Source organism: Seriola lalandi, unplaced genomic scaffold (assembly GCF_002814215.2).
Source record: "Seriola lalandi dorsalis isolate HSWRI2012SDOR001 ecotype SW California unplaced genomic scaffold, Sedor1 jcf7180002054971, whole genome shotgun sequence".
In the NCBI taxonomy this organism is placed as follows: domain Eukaryota; kingdom Metazoa; phylum Chordata; class Actinopteri; order Carangiformes; family Carangidae; genus Seriola; species Seriola lalandi.
The window spans coordinates 335,759-352,869 of record NW_019525522.1 but is presented as its reverse complement, the minus strand read 5'-3'; the positions used below and the strand labels follow the sequence as shown (position 1 = coordinate 352,869).

General features: G+C 40.8%; 2 protein-coding genes across 6 annotated transcripts; one reads left to right on the top strand and one right to left on the bottom strand.

The window, feature by feature from the left end:
- Positions 1–205: 205 nt before the first annotated feature.
- Positions 206–5,858, bottom strand: gpr137 (G protein-coupled receptor 137). 4 transcript variants are annotated; one of them, XM_023395961.2, is made up of 9 exons: positions 5,776–5,853; positions 5,177–5,267; positions 4,143–4,609; positions 3,751–3,800; positions 3,374–3,611; positions 2,674–2,823; positions 2,362–2,487; positions 2,120–2,238; positions 206–1,336 (listed from the first exon to the last, which is right to left on the bottom strand). In XM_023395961.2, the coding sequence occupies exons 3-9, from the start codon at positions 4,521–4,523 to the stop codon at positions 1,240–1,242; spliced, it is 1,161 nt and encodes a 386-aa protein (XP_023251729.1). In that variant the 5' UTR covers positions 4,524–4,609; positions 5,177–5,267; positions 5,776–5,853; the 3' UTR covers positions 206–1,239. The 4 variants fall into 4 exon arrangements, with proteins under 4 accessions (XP_023251729.1, XP_023251728.1, XP_087027122.1 ...); XM_023395960.2 differs by lacking the exon at positions 5,177–5,267 and having other exon boundaries at positions 5,776–5,858; XM_087170996.1 differs by lacking the exon at positions 5,776–5,853 and having other exon boundaries at positions 5,177–5,749.
- Positions 5,859–6,017: 159 nt separating this feature from the next.
- pld7 (phospholipase D family, member 7) lies at positions 6,018–16,405 on the top strand. 2 transcript variants are annotated; one of them, XM_023395958.2, is made up of 12 exons: positions 6,018–6,285; positions 6,809–6,922; positions 9,329–10,306; positions 10,534–10,721; positions 10,875–11,055; positions 11,155–11,269; positions 11,539–11,666; positions 12,470–12,673; positions 13,586–13,725; positions 14,274–14,439; positions 14,548–14,647; positions 15,317–16,405. In XM_023395958.2, the coding sequence occupies exons 1-12, from the start codon at positions 6,169–6,171 to the stop codon at positions 15,517–15,519; spliced, it is 2,634 nt and encodes an 877-aa protein (XP_023251726.1). In that variant the 5' UTR covers positions 6,018–6,168; the 3' UTR covers positions 15,520–16,405. The 2 variants fall into 2 exon arrangements, with proteins under 2 accessions (XP_023251726.1, XP_023251727.1); XM_023395959.2 differs by lacking the exon at positions 6,018–6,285 and adding an exon at positions 6,330–6,597.
- The last annotated feature ends 706 nt before the right edge of the window (positions 16,406–17,111 follow it).

Sequence of the window (17,111 nt, the reverse complement as noted above, 5' to 3'; positions counted from 1 at the left end):
GCTAGTTTGAGGTCAGTGTATTGATTGGATGCAGACATTAATAGAAAACTGGCTGATTGGAAGGTTAGAAAAATACTTGAACACTCACATGGCCTGTTTGGCACTAATGAAGTATATATGATTTGTAGTTAATGGGCTAAAACATGTATAAAACACACAGCACTTTTCCCACACACATTCTCTGCTTAGCAACAGACTGAACAAGTTCATTTTTATGTTTTTATTGATTTCTCGTTTACATAGTAAATGTCAGTCATGTGCTGAAGTCAAAACCACAGGGGAGTGACTCGCTATGAGGAAGCTTCATTCTAATAAAGACATAAAGCGAAAAACATTTGATTATCAGCTAAAATAAAAAGGTAGGACTATAGTTAGGAAATAAGTTAAATTTACAGTACAATTATACAGGAAGGGGATAAGAATCTAAATCAATTTAGAAATTTTAAAATGAGGACTCTCTTTACAAGTGTGACATACAAATTTAAAGAATAGCAGACACTGGCCATAAAGAGGAAACAAACAAAAACAATATTGTTAATAATATGTGCAGCAATGTTTAGGTCTGGGATTAGAAAAGAGATCCTGCTGAGCTGAGGTTGAATGATTTATTAAAGGTTACAAAAGAAATCAGTGGTCTTACAGAAAACAGTACTTTGCTGTAAAGACAAAATGCCAAAAGAGACCGTTGTTCATTTGTATCTTAGTCTGTTTCTGATACACTTGAAACAGTGTAAGAGACGTCACCTTCATTTAAACTGTACAAAACTGTAAAACAGTATCATTAATGCCTGTTACTAGTGGTTATCACATGCTGCGAGTTCATGAACTACACTGCATTACATGTATTAAGGAATGCTAATGAAGCTAGATGTGCCATTTTTAGGAATTGTAAGAGCTAGTTCACCACCAACAATGTGACAATGACTTTTTTAAAACAAGGAATCTTGTGGCTAAACCTCAGCTTAACCTTTACACAGAGCTCACTGAGCACAATATTTGGCTATTCACATTTGGCAGGGCTTTTCCCACCGTGTCTGTTCCCTTTGAGCAAAGAAAGATTTTTAATATATTCTCTCTTCAAAAACTACAAGGTGCATATTCACTGTTTGGTGATGATTTCCTGAGGTTTTCAGTGCAAAAACTGCTCACAGGGGGGAGGTACTACTGGCTGGGAGCTGTGTCTATATTTTGTCCTGGAGATGAATTCCACACAGCCCTGGTCGTGGTCAGGAGTCAAGGTCAGTTCTGGGGGGTTGAATAGAACGAGTGGTGCTGGTGGTTCTGGTCTGGGGGGTTGGTGGCAAACAGGAGAGGAGCAGTCTCTGCGCCATACCAGCTGTAGCAGGGCGAGAAGAAGAGCGAAAGATGATGGGTCTGGTACGGTGAATTTTGGTTGGTCATTTTCATCTCACAGCATCGCAGCCAATCAGAAAGTGAGCCTGAGCTAATTTCTCACTTCAGAGCAGTCCATCAATAAACACTTTTATAAAGTCTGAAACTAAGACAAGTTTACTTTGGCAATCTGGTCTAGACTTATTAAAACCTGAAGATAATGATTTATATTTGAAAAACCTGCATGACTTTTCCTGCAGGGCAATTTCAATTTCATCATTGGTTAAGCTGCCAATTATTTTCTCAATTAATGAATTACTTGTTTGGTCTATAAAATGTCAGAAAATGTTTTCACTAAGCTCAGGTCGATGTTTTCAAATGTCTTGCAAAATACAAAGCTTTTGATTATCGAAAGATATAAAATTAGAGATGAAACAATTGACTGATCAGTTGACTGACAGAAAAATGATCTGCAACAGTCTGTTTAGTCTTTAAAGCAAAAAAAGTGAAGACAGAACCTGATTCAAACATGTCAGTTTAAAAAATAAAGAAAGTAAAAAACCTGCAGATTAATTAGATTTATAAACAAGGAAAAACAGTTGTTAGTTGAAGCCCAATATATACTGTCACAATGGAGAAGCTGAAAATGGGAAGGTTAAACATTTCTCTTAAGAAAAAAAAAAATCATTAAACTTAAACTTAAATGATCCATCAAATATTTTACTGTTCTGTCCATTGACTAATTAATTAGTTGACGCTGAGTCTAATATGGTTTTAATGAGCGTACCTTGATTGTGGATGTGAACTGCGTGCCCATGGAACAGGCATGTCCTCATCACTGCCTTGAGGGTCATCAAAGAAATATGGACGAGGTAGGACCCTATTGTTAATGGCCATGTTGCCAGTCTGTGAGGATCAGAAAAACACACAGGTGCTGCTTCAACGATACACTGTCCTGCATCGTGTTTCATTTTTAAATTGCATATTAAGTTAATATTTAGTTCAGTGCCTGTCAGATGCACTAACTACCTCCTGAGTGGGCTGCCGAACCCTGAAGATGAGGATTAGCAGACTGGTTGGGAGCAGTTCCCATATGAAGAGGATGGCACCGAAGACCAGGTAGCCGCTGTCGCCCAGTTGATAACGCAGGTCAGCCTTCAAACAAACAAACAACGCTAGTGTTATCTCGTAGTGTACTTGCATTTTTAACTAGCCATGGCGATTAACTTCATCACAATCAACCATCAGGACCTGCATGTTCTGAGGTACTGCCAACGTGACCCAGCTAAACTGTTTTAAACACTGGCTAAAGGGTGGCTGGGCAAAACATTAAAGGATTACCTGGTCAGAGATGTTGTACCAGTCAAAGTTGAATGACTCCACTTGGTGGTCCTGGGACAGAAAGAGGGCTGTCAGGTTGTAGCAGGCTCGACTGGCAAACAACAAGATCACTCCTGCTCCCAGTGCTGCTGTGCGGCACACAGTGGTTCCCTGGTCAGGTGGAAAAGGCAGTTAGCATGCAGTACCATTATAGTTACAGAGGAGGGTAAGATGTGCTTTATGTTTAAAGTGGTATTTAACGTTCGGGGACAGTTACATTAATAAAAGAATGGTCAAAATAGGTGCAGCACATGCCAAAATATCTTAGTCCCTAGTAAAGGTCAAAAATGAAGGATCCAACAATTCCCATAATGCAACTCATTATTGCTTTTCATTAGATGCTCCCTCCTTAGTGAACACCCAAGTCTTTCAAACTCCAAATTTTCAGTTTTTAACACAGTTCTGTTAAAAATGTGTGGTCTTCATGCCCAAGCTGCAAAAACCCTGCTGACGTCATAGCGATGTCATCAGGGTAATTTTATCAGCCTGGACAAAGCTCCTCCAGAGACACGAAAAACATAGTACAACTGTGCTCACCGAATGAAAAAGACTAGTCGTGAAGAGTAAACTAATCTTGATGTGTAAAAACAGGTAAGTGGCCCTTTAAGTTTATTGCTGCATTTCCACATTTTGTCACTCTGGGGACTGAAGCTGAGCGCACCTTGCTGACCAGGTAGGGGCTGGTGGAGTGCGAGTGCCTGGTCAGGAACATCAGCAAAGCAGCCAGTAACACCGCATCCAGGATGAAGAGCGAGTCATTAACAATGACTCGAACCAGGACTAGGTTCCAGGTCCGGTCCCCCGACCCACCGCGGCCTCGGTCACCGAGAGCAGCACAAACCACGTTGACACAGAGGAAGACAGCGCTCAATGCAGCATACATGCACCGTGCCAGCCACCTGAAGAAGACATGGAAGCCAGAGTGACGGATGAATTTGCAGTCATACAGTGTTTCAGAGGCTTGATACAGTATTACTCTCATTTCATGAGCAGATCTTTTCTACATTTCTACACACATCTACAGAGTGTGTAACTTACAGTCTTTTGCTCCCTTCCAAGTTGTAAGCCTCTCTCACTTTGAGCAACACCTGTGTTACAAGAGGGAAATATGCAACATAGTAAACAAAAACAGTAGAAATTCAAAATGAAACTTAAAGCAAAAGAAACACATTTGCATTTTGCTTTCAGTCTCTCTCTAAAGTGATTAGTAACTGAACATGGTTTTGTTTAAATAGCTGTTTGACAGACAGCTACTGACAGGAATTCCCCTGCTCAAAGATTATATAAATAGGCATTAATTCTTCACTTATTTGATAATGTCATGAAGACTTTTTATCACTTTAGTTGCATCAGACCAGATCTTCTTAAAATCTGTCGAGATCCATCAGTTGATTCAAGAGAGACTCCGGCTCCACTCTCCCCAGACTTACCTGAGTAAAATACAGGTTAATGAGGCTGAATGTGAAGAACTGCAGACAAACAGGGAAGCAGTAGAGCAGCCAGTAGACTGCAACAGGTAGGTGATTGGCCTCCAGCGCATTACAGAAGTAAAAGGAGAACAAGGTGGTGCGGAGGGCAGCCCAGAGCAGGCAGAGGAACAGAAAAACACTCTGGTAGCTCCATCGTTTGTGTCTGTAGAGGTAGAGAAGCCAGAGCTGGACGTACACCACCAGGAAGAGTACAGAATACAGAGTGGTGTAGAGGATGGTGAAGCCAAGCTGGACTGACGGAGCGACAGCCGGGCGAAGGGGAACCGGTGGAGGCGGAGTGGAGGTGTTGGGAGCAGGGGCAGCTGTGACAGGAGCTTCCATTGGGGTACTGTCAGAACTAATTATCCATCATCACAGAGAAACTGCCTAACCTTCTCCTCTCAGTCTGAAGGGTTTACATGGGAATCCTGACAGTGAAAAATGACAACAGGTCAGCAGGCAGGCGTCAGACATTTCAGCAAGAACTCATCAGTGTCATTTACACATGTGAACTCAATGGACATCACTGAAATTACAGAAAAAAGGTTCATATGTACCTTTTTATCTTTAAAGCCATTCTTGGTAAAAGTTCCTGTTTCCTTTGTAAAATGCCAAGTAATCTAGATAGATAACCTTCAGTGTCTCAGAGTCTGCTCAAAATTTTGTAAAACTGCATTTGCATACTCTCCACCCTGGGCTCAGAAAAATCTACAGGATAAACTTTGTCTGGAAATGTATACTATGTGTCAGGTATTCAATAACCACATTCAAGAAATGTTTCAAATGGTCAAGTTGTATCTCTCTCATGTCTCACAAGTCCTGCTTTGTTGTGCAATATGTGACTTAATCATGTGTGTTCTTATGTAACTACTATCTTATTCTGCCATATTGATCAGGTGTCTCTACTAAAAGAGATAATGTGTATCAAGAATCTTCCTGGTTAAATAAAACAAAATAAATTTCTTTTTTGATAATTAATTCATTGTTTCACTCACTTTAAGGATTTCCTGTTTGTCCTTATCATGGCTGTACAGTGAGGGGAAGTCAAACTGAAACTCGTTTACATTTGGATTCTTGAGTATTTCACTACACAAATACAGGAAGAAATCTGATTTGTTAGTTTACCATTAATGACACTGTAACTACAATATCACGTTATGACTTACACTGTCAGAAGACATACAATGATTGCAGAGCTGTACGTCAACCGTTATATATCGATTAAACTATTCTCACATTATGGTGGCACAGATTCACTGTCATTTTCGACAAAAACAATCATTTCAAACATCAGTAAAGTATTATTTGATAAACTATTTGATGTTATTATATTGTACAGGTGTTCATGTGAACTGCATATATTTCAGTGACCTCTGAAACCTAGTAAAGCAGCCGTGCTAACTCTTTACTTTGGTCTTTGGAACATAAACAACCGGTCGTGTTCCGTTCAGGCAATTAAACGGCTAACATAGCTAACTCAAACTAACGTTGTTAACTAACGGGGACGTAAAATATTTCTCAGATACGCTTTGCCTGCTTACATAAACCCTAAAATGTTTAAACTGTCAGTAATCATTAAACGATGATAACAGACCTTATTTTAAGTTAACATGAAGGTCCAGGATACGCAGCAGACGACGGTAATCCCTCGTTTCCGTGTGGGACGGTATGACCTGTGTAACGTCTGCTGGGCGGAGCCAGCGGTTTGATTCTAGCCGCCAATCAGCGATGACAGGAAATCGCGGTATCTTCAATTTGTTGTTTACTTACCTTGAGAAGGACGTTGCGTATAAATCATATTTAACATTCATATTTTTTATAGGTCAGTGAGAAATGTTGTTTTGGTAGCCAACAGCTGCACATATCCGGTTTATTCGGGTTAGGGTGAGCACAGTGGTCTCTCATTTGACAAACGAACTGCTCTCTATGCTCCGTCTGCCCGTTAATCTCGTGTCGCGAGGGTGCTGCATTATTAAAGTGGTCTAAGATGCCTATGGTACTACGATCCAGAAAATCCATCCAGGCGAGTGAGGTGGAGTTACTGGAAACAATACCGGCAACACCGAGAAGGTCGACCCGCCTGCACGGGAGAGTTGCGTACGAGGTGGGTATTTTATTACTCAGCTTTTCCGCCTCCTCTTCCTCCACTGCTGAAAAACTTCACAGCCACGTAGCTGGCTCGCTAACGTCAACGGCAGCGACGTTAGCTGGCTAACCCGAGAAGAACACTCAAAGAAGGATTAAATAGACACCCTCCTGCCTTAACCTGCAGTATTTTTGTTTACTGCTATTGCCACTTCAACCATCTAATATTTGCGTAGCTGGTTAGCTTAACGGTAAAGAGGAAACATTACACCGTGAGAGTTAAACCCTGCGCCTAGCCCAAACTTGTTACCGAGCAAGTTACCGCATTATGGTAAGTTTGTCTTGACGCTGACGGTGTTTCTTTGTGAAGCAGATGATAGAGCGTGTGCCCTTTGTATTTATTTTTGTTTTTATTTTGCATGGTTTAGATTAAGCTACAACCGACACACACTGTGAGTCTTACATGAACGCATAACTAGTGCTTTAATACAGTGCTGCTTGCTCCTTATTAACTATGATTATAACCGATGTGGTCCTGTCAGGAGTCGGATGAGACAGACTCTGAGTCTGTCCAGAGCCAAGTGATGGAGACACACCAGAGTGAAAGTGCCCCGGCTGAGCTGGAGGAGGAAGCTGCTGAGGAGGCAGATCCAACGGTAGGCTATTATTCACCTTACAGACAACCCAAACAACACACCTCTTGTTGTTAGATGTTATTTTGTATTGGCAGGGAAATCCGAGCCTGCAAAGGATGCATGGGTGTGGCCAGTTCTTATTCATACATCACTGTGGTGAAAGAATTATTGCTGTGTGTCTGTCTGTTTTTGTTTGTGTGTGTGTGTGTGTGTGTGTGTGTGTGTGTGTGTGTGTGTGTGTGTGTGTGTGTGTGTGTGTGTGGCAGCATGTCATCATCAGTAGGAAATAATGACAGGCTGTTGCGGAAGTGTCTTTATCTCCTTTTCTCCGCCTCTAGAGAAGTAAAGTTGATTTATATATTAAGGCTGAATATTTAAACAGGAAAATACAACCAGTGCTGGAGCTCTGTGGCCAATGTCAAAACCAATATTTCTGTCTTTAAATATTGGCTAATGTTTACTTTTATCACTATTACATAATGTAAACACCCCTTACATGTAGTTATTATAATTTTGCACAATATTTTACAGTTGGGCAAATTAACCTTATCCACAAAGAGGATAGTAACAATAAAGATAGAAGAAATAGCAGTTTTTTAAAGTAAAAAGACTGATTTTTTTAGGCATTAAAGTAAAGTGAGAATGCTTTGAAAAATATTGCCATTAATAGTTTTTTATTTATTAGTCAACTTCATACAAAGGGCAGTGGACAGAAAAAAAAACCTGAATGAAATATTTGGTGTGAGAACATGAGAGAGCATTTAAAACAGCACCAGTTCTCTTGGGTACACTTGCACACAGATTTTCAAGGTACTTGGTTGGTTGGTTGTTCCAAGCATCTTGGAGAACTTGCCAGGGTTCATCAGAGGATTTAGGCTGTCTCTGGGTCTTCTGTCTCTTTGTATGAGCCCAGTGGGGGCTGGACCATCTGTTGCAGGAATCCTTGTTCTTCTTGTTGCTGAAGATAGTTGTTTATGATTATGGCTGAATGTTGAAGGTTGTTGTCATGCTGCAGAATGAATATGGAACTCATCAGATGCCTCCCTGATGGGATTGCATGATGGATCGAAACATCTAAAATGTCGACAAAACCTTTGCACAATGCTGTATCTGACTTAAATCGACGAATATTAGACATGAAATGATGGTTATATGTATACATAACAATGCATCCTAAAACACATTACGTAACATATTGGAATTCCTTTTTGCCTGTCTGCCCACACATTTGCTGAAGCTGATGCATCTGTACTATATCAGCCCGTTAATAGACCATTCAGGCTTTAATGTCATAGAGTGCTTTACTATCATAAAAAGGGGAAATAAATAAAATGTTGTTTAGTAGGAGCTTGACATATCAGCTAATATTAGCTTACTGTAGATATATTGGTGTTATATATTGTTATATGTTGGTTATGTTATTATTGTTTGTGTATTTTGTTTATGACAAAAGAGAATTGACTAATATCTAAGTGTGAGACTTTTAAGAAATGTTGATATTGACACCCGCCAACAAATCTGCCTGTATCAGCTGTACTTAGTCAACCTTTTTCTCAGCAGACATTGACTTTGACATTGACTTGTCATCATAGGAAATGCATACTAATAATAAATACTAATTAATGATGGCTCTGGCCCAGTAAGCAGTATAATTCAGTGACATTTCCTATTGTGGCATGTCAAAATGTCTTGCAAGAAAAATGCCTATGTAGTTAGACAGTGAGACATTAAAACAAGCACAAAACACCAATAAACACATTTGAAAATGGAGTTAAATGTCAAACTTCATTATCAAGCCAAGAAACACATTTGTGGCCAGATTACAATCCATTTTGTGGTCAGAATAATTCAGCGTCCTCAGAAATACAGTCTGCGAGACTGTCAACATGCTGAAGAACTGTCCTGGATATCTTGTGTGGAAATCTGAAATCTAAAAAATTAGCACTGTGGACAGAGCAAGTTAGAATGCTCAGCTTTAACTGCCATTTACTGCCATGTTAAAAGATACTGTAGCCATGGCAACACTTGGCAACAAATATTGACATCCATAACAATATGTTAAACAGCCTGCGGTGGCCATGTTGAGGTGTACCAGTCAGGAGAGCTCATTTGAATAGGTGTGGCTACTCTAGGTCTTTCAGTGTTACAGAAGCCTCTCGAGATAATATGCAGTGCTATAGTCTTGTTGTTAACCTGTACCAAGTAAAAATAATGGAGTATATTGAGTTTATTTGAGTCTGTAGATGTTTAACTTAACTGGCTTTTTAAAGGTATATCAGATGTTATGTGCAACTAAAGGTGAGGTCATGCGGCTATTCAGAACTACTGGGTTAGAACTTGTATGTATATACTGAGAGAGGTGCTATAGACATATGTTATCCTCACAAAAGATGTATGCTTTTTCTAATGAGGTTCTGTCTTCCTCAGGAACTGAAAAATTGTAGTGTTGTGCTGGACCGTCTGGAAGCTGCAAAAAAAGAGCTTGAGGAGAAAGAAGACATGAACCGCAAAGGTGGGAAACCTCTTTCTCGAATCCCTACTTTCCATAAACGACCTACTGGTGCCAGCCAGCACACGGAGCTGCCTGTTCCCAAAAAAGATACCCCTGTCCATGTAGCTCAGCCTCATGTGAAAGCTGGATATGGAATCGTGGAAGCCTCAAAGTCCAAACCGCCTGATGCCAGAGAAACAGCACTCCCCCTGCCTTCAGTCCGAGCCCCCAAAATTGGCTTCGAAGGCCCCTCTCCATTCATCAGCACTGAACAAGCCGCTGCGACTGTCCATAGCGCTGTAATTACTGCACCCAAGAGCTGGAGTTTGTCTGAGTCTGTGCAGCATCCTTTTATGACTGCAAGCCCCAGGCCTGCCCTAAGACCAGAACAAGGGTCAGAGCAATACCTACCAGAGCAAGACTTGAGCAAAACCTCAGAAATAGAAGCTGATACCTTACCAGATGGCCCTGTAAGTGACCTTCCTCATAAGGGCTCCCTCAGCCAAACGCCACAAGAAGACACAGCAGGGAAGTATGATGCTGAGGCTAAAGGCAGGATTACCCTCACTACCTCTGGAGACAAGGAAAAGTCTGACTCTCCAGAGGTTGCTCACACAGCTGAGGTCAGCCAAGTGGATGCTATCATGGACGAAGAACCACCGTGGGAAATGGAGCCAATGAACATTCTCGAATTAAAGGACAGCAGATCTTCATCAGACGTTGAATGTGAGGAGGATTTGACAGATGAGAAGCATGAGCACCACAGTGTAGGAGAGGTGAAGGATTACTATGAACCACCTGTAATCCAGTCAGAGTTTTCAAAACGTGAAGAGAAAAGAGCGGATATGGATGAATACACCTCTCCTGTAGCACCAGAGAAGCCCGCTAAAGTTAGATCAACCAAGTCAACCACGGTGAGTGATGTTGCTGTACTTGCTTAAGAGATTCAACTCATAACAGTCATGGTGTTTTCTTAATGGTCTCAACGGAGTCAGTCTTATATAAAGGAATTTCACCACACCCTACAGTAAGAGCTGTGGTATGCAACACAGCCCCAAGATGTTTCCATTCTCTTGTCAGATTACTGATTGAAACTTTACTCATTTGTATTAGTTAAAGTTCCACCTCTGTCTTTTTGCAGCGCTCAGGATGCTCCAGTTTTGCACTCTTCTGCTTCCTGCCCACCACCTTGCTGCTCCTCGGAGGGTTTGGTCAGCATGTTTGGCACTACGGGCTTCCCATGTCTGTGGCTCAGCTCACGACTCAGCTGGAGCTGCACTGGCTGGAGGGCTTTGGCTTAGTACCAGAGCCTTGTAGCACTGATTGTCGGTAGGAAATATCAACAAAGTGTTAATCTCTGTGATCTACGTTGGTCTTTAGAGAAAAATAAGAATTTGTGATGAACTTCTAATTTGAGATTCTGCCTGGATTTAGTGTGTGTCATTTAATGGTGTAACTTGAAATACCCTCTGCCCTGTTCAGGGTGCATCTGGTGGAGAGCATCCCCGTGGGACTCTACCAGTCTTCTCCCTTGTCCAGACGGAGCATCGCAGACAGCTGGCTGCATCTGCTGGACAAGGCCAACAGCTCAGTCCACATCGCGGCTTTCTACTTCACGCTGCGAGCCAATGATATGGAGTTTGCTGACTCCTCTGACTCTCAGGTCAGTGCCGTAGCATGCCCTGCTCTCATGCTGTAGCACTGTTTAAGTGCTGATTGTACTGAATTCCTTTTTTGAACCTTTGATGTGTGCGTTATGCAGGGACAAAAGGTCTTTGAGCACCTGAAAAAACTTGAATCCAAAGGTGTGGAACTTCAGATTGCTGTCAACGCCCCCCAGACCTCAACCCAAGACACAGCAGAGCTGGCTGCAACAGGTACAACATTTGACAATAGGAAGCACATCCCAACAAACTGAGACTTCGCAGATCATACAAATTTACCTAATGCAATCTTCGAGAATGGTTTTAATAGTTAAGCAAATTAGCTTCTGTTATTAGCTTCTGCTGGTGCAGTTCCTGTAGAATGTAATGTTGTAAAACAGTTAGTACTAAAATATATTGGTATTCAAACAAGATAAAAAAATGAATTTTTTTGTATAAGAAGGGTGAAACTATTTCGATTGATCTCTGTTGCATTCTTGCAGGTGCAGAAGTCAGAGAAATAGACCTCAAAGCTGTAACTGGAGGCATCGTCCACACCAAGCTGTGGGTGGTGGACCAGAAGCACTTCTACCTGGGTAGTGCCAACATGGACTGGCGCTCTCTAAGTCAGGTAAAACAGCGAGAAAATGTGCAACGTATCTGCATTAGTGCGGGCCTGGCTAATGTCTGTAGTCATTATGTTCAGTGGTTACCCCACACAACCTTTTGCATGAGGAGGGAGACTTACATCACTGTCCACTTACAGACCACGTTACTGCCCAGTAGATTTGTAGAACTGATGTCCCAAACATCATCAATCATGAGCCAGACTCCCAGGTAAAAGCTTTACACCTACAAACCTGGTTTAAGATACAACTGAAACCAACTGAGCTACAATGAGACAGCAGTTTTTAGACTGGCCTCAGGCTGATGGTGTGTTACTCTGTAATAGACTTTCAAGGAGGGCGACACAACTGATCGTGTTATCAAATGTAATCAGACAAGGAACAGATGCTTAGACTTTGCAGTGCCTGTTACTGATGTATACATTAGAAGCATATAGCGTTATATTTATACTGTAGATTAATTACATTCTAAAGTATCTCATTATTGGTGGTTATTAATTATTGAGTGAAAGTGAAAAGCAATCCAACCATGTTGTTCCAAATGATGAATAAGTGGACATGATACATTTTCCTGATCAAGTGATATAATAATATATAATATGGTAATATGGATTATCAGTAGGATCTTATTGGTGCAGTGTAATTGTGCTGCCTCCAGATCAGAGGCAGTTCCAGGTTTAACTCTGCAAATTCATCCCAATAACAGTAAATCTTCTCCCTGGATCAGCCCCCAGACGATGTCCTCACTAACACAGTAGTTAGTGGCTGCAGCAGAATTAATACATTGGGTGGTCTTTGTTGAACCAAGGTGAAGGAGGTGGGTCTGTCAGTGGAGGACTGCAGCTGCCTGGCTCAGGATGCCTTTCGGATCTTTGGGGTATACTGGAGCATCGGTGGTGCAAACAATGGATCCCTGCCCCCGTACTGGCCTGCTCGCCTCTCTGCTCTGTCCAGCTCCCAGAATCCACTGCATTTGAAGTTCAATGGAGTACCTGCTGAAGTCTACCTGTCTGTAAGTTCACAACAAGTCTATGAGCTTCCTTTAAGAGGAACTTAATGAATGTGTGTTTTTTGACCACTATGGGTCTGATACTGACATGTTGAAACAGATGTTATTGTCAATACAATACCGTCAATACTGTTAATTTGGTCATTTAGAACTTCTTCAATAGCTCAGGTACAGGGCAGAATCATTTTAAAGTTTAATTAAAGCCCTATTTCAAACTCGTTTAATCCTAAATTGTTGGGAATATATATAACATATATATAACATATTGAAGCTCATCAAGCAGACAGACATAATGAAAATTAATAAACATTGTAAAAAATGACTGAATGCGCAGCATAAACACTCCTAACATTGAGTGCTATCTGCAGCAGTCATGATATACAAGGTGGTCTGTTGATTGTGTTGCACAGTGACAACTTCAATGTGTTGTCTTCATAATAAATCAGACTGAAACCCAAATGCAAATATGTCTCCAGTACCACATTGTTTATTTCACCATTGTTGCCTCTGTATGAAGTGATGGTAGTTTTATTATTTGTTATTATTATTATTATTATTATTTGTTTTCTGACTTTAAATGTTTATGATCAGGCTCTCTGCAGGTGTGATAATGTATTCTAATAATGTCTGATGATAAAAATGCCACATCAATAGCTGTTATCCCAAAATTGACATTTGGAAGTAAATGCATTAAATGACCTTACAAATGGCATAAAATGTTGGTATCCTTCTTTTGTTTTGTTTGTTTTAGCTTTTTGAAAACTGAATACATCTTGATGGTAAACTCATAATATCTGAACATTTTCAGTTTACTACACACACTCATCAGAGGGATGAGGGCTGTAATAGATTCCTATTCCTCTCCCTCTTTGCTCTCATGATCCTCACTGTATGTTGTGTGTCCATTTCCTGCAGAGTGCCCCTCCACAAATCTCAGCCCGCGGCCGCTCTGATGATCTCTCCACCATCTTGTCCGTCATCAACGACTCCCAGAAATTCGTCTACATCTCCGTCATGGACTACCTTCCTCTGTCTGAGTTCACAAAGCCACTCAGGTACACACAGCTCACCAAGAGCCACCAGTATTTATTGCTGCACTGTTAAAATTCACCAACACACATGTAGAATGTCCAGACAAAATAATGCATAAAAGCTCCAAGTGAAGACTTCAATTCAAGTCACTTAGGTAATGCTACTGTATTACTGTAAAAAAAAAAAATAAATAAATAAATTATGTGGACAGTTATTAAACAGTCACAATGCTGGACTCCGATTGGCTGACGAAGCAGCTTCTCTAATTAAGATTAGGTATACCTGCTGACTGGAAGGTCTTTGATGAAAGTGCTGGAAACTTGCCAAACTGGAAGAGAGCCAATCAGCCTGAAGACACATTTTCCTATATTTATATTTTCCAATTTTCAGTGCGGCACCTGAAAATTGGAAAATATAAATATAGGAAAATGTGATATCCTCCACTTCCTTCTCATTAGTAGCACACATACTGTAGTCTTTTTCCTACTTGCCTATGTTTCCTGCACCACAGGCGTACACGACAGTATCGATCTCTCCTCTTAAAAACTGTGCTCTGGTCTCCCGCTCTCAGGTTCTGGCCCACCATCGACTCGGCCCTACGTGCTGCAGCCTGCACCAGAGGGGTGCAGGTCAGACTGATGGTCAGCTGCTGGGAGCACTCGCCTGCCTCCATGTTCCCCTTCCTGCAGTCCCTGCTGGTGCTCAACAGGCCTCCACTGAAATGCGACATTGAAATAGTGCGTTTTGAGATTTAATTTCCTTAAAGGCTACAACATGGTGCACTGAACAGAACGATGATGGACCCTGAACTCCCGGTTAATTTATTTATTTTTGTGTCTTTGCAGAAAATCTTTACAGTGCCTTCAACAGCAGAGCAGATGAAGATCCCCTTTGCACGAGTCAATCACGCCAAGTACATGGTCACTGACAGAGTGGTCTATATAGGTATGTTATTACCACTGCTCAGACATCAACACTCTCAGACAATAACCACTGTGACAGACTCAGGATAGAACTAATTGCACTTTGATTAAGAGTTTTGAGGTATGCTTGTAGTTCACTCAAGTATTTCTCATTTATGTTAGTTTGTACTTTTACTTCACACTACATTTATCTGACTGTTTTAGGACCTTATTATCTTGCTGCTCATTATTCATACCAAACATATAATCAACTTCTAAAACCTGATGCAGAGGAGAAAAGATATTCCTCCTAGCCAGTCATTTTAGTCTGAAACTGAGTCCTTAATTTAGTTTGCTTGTAAAAGTGAAATAAATCTGGTAATATAGCATATAGCTAATATACAATATTACAGCCTTTTTCAGTGCAAGTCAGCTTGTCTACAGAATTTGTATTCACATTTCACATCTTTTATACAGTTCGAAATAAGTTGAAATATTATTACTACAAAATAGGGTTCGCAGGATTCAATCCTAGACAGAAATGTTTTCATAAGATGTGGGTTTTGCAAATCAAACTGATCAACACTTTACAAAGTAGTTATCAGCTCCACCTCAACCAACTACAAAAAATATACTGTTCCTAACACTATGATAGGAGCCCTTTGGTATAATCAGCCCCCCCCCCCCAACCACTGAGTGTTTGTGTCCGTAGGGACGTCCAACTGGTCAGAGAACTACTTCACCCAGACTGCTGGTGTGGGCCTGGTCGTGAATCAGACGGGCTCAGAAGTAGGAAAAGGCCAGCAGACTCTGCAGAGCCAAGCAGAGGAGCTCTTCCTCAGAGACTGGAGGTCCCAGTATGCCAGCACTCTCTCTGTTGACAATGTGGACGTCTGCCCTCATGGCCGACACTGAGGGTTTGCTGTTCAATAAAGCACATTGCATTGTAGATGAGCATCTTGCTTGCTCCTGCCACTTGAACTTTATTTTACTTGTTCAGAAATCAGCTTGCTGTACTGTGTGAATGAACGCAGTTTATTTTTATTGCCGTTTCCTGACTGCCTGCCTATTTCTGTATATAATTGCTATTTTATATTTAGTTTCAGAACTTGTTATTTTTATACTCTTGTTTTGACAATGTTTTGACAATTTTCTTACCTGAGCTGAAGCGCAAGGGAACTCGCTTTGTACAATTTATTTTATGCCTGGAGCATTTTGTATATTTTCCTTAAAAATGTCGGTGCCAAGCTTTAACAAACCCATGCAGGAAATTAAACATTTCCAAAGAGGTGCATACACCATGGCCATGTTTACGCTGCAGACGCTATCAGCTGTTAATATTAATGTGTGGTTAAACCATTTGACATGATGTTAGTCCAACAGTACAAGATTCTTGTATAGATACTGGCAAGTTTCATTTTGTAACTGATGGCTGGCTCACAAAGAAATCCAATCTGAATGTTTACCTCAGTAGACAGAAATAACTCTCTCAGTTAAGAGTGAGTGTGCTTTGCTTTCTGATTGAAGTGTTTGTTCTGAATCTGAAAAGAACCATTTTCCTCATCTGGAATCTGTATTACTGTATTGATCATTACTGTGCTGTGTTCTCCGATCAATTTATTACCAGGGTTATCTGTTGTATGCTTCTGTCATCTCCGAACATGTCGTTTTCATCTCACACTGTTGGACTGTTAAACAAAGGGACCTCCTGGCTCTGGGTGGAACAGGGAACATTTCAGTTGACCCCGGAAGACCCGAGCAGTTTACTGGATGTCTCAATATAAATAAAACCTGTTCCCCAGCTGGTGATCTCTGAGAGCTTCTTGGGTAACTGTGAAATAAGTGAGACATTGCTGATGAAGGAACAGACATGGATAGATTCACCCAAATGACCAACCTTTTTTCAGTTTTTTTAAATTGTGCACTTCTTAAGATTTCTGTCTGACCCCACAGAATTACAGTGGTGAGTGGGATTTCATTGATGTTACTCAGAACATTGAAAACTTTTAAACAATTATCTACAGCTGCGTTAGCAGCTCTATAAGGTTGTGCTTTTGTAAAGCAGTGCTTTGAAATGATGCTAAAAAACAACATGCGGATCACAATGCTAGCCTGCTAATGTTTAACAGATATAATATCCAGTTAGGACACTAACACTTGGCAGTTAGCAAGTTTGTGTTTGTGTGGATTTTCCACAAAAAAAGTTGAAATTAAATCTCATTCTCCCTCACTGAAAAATACAACATCTATAATTACGCAAATGTTTATTCCAAAAGTAAGTACTAAAGCTAGATACACATCGCACTTGTAAGACTTATACTGAACCATGACTGGCTCCAGCTAGTTGCTATGTCATGAAATCATACTCTACTCTCTACAATATGTTCTACACCATGTTCTGTGGATTATCTGGAACAATGTCAAAACTTTCTCTTCTTTTGTAATTACTTAATGGTTCTGACCTTTCTTAATGAGGTTCAACAGATGCAAATATTTAACTTTGTACC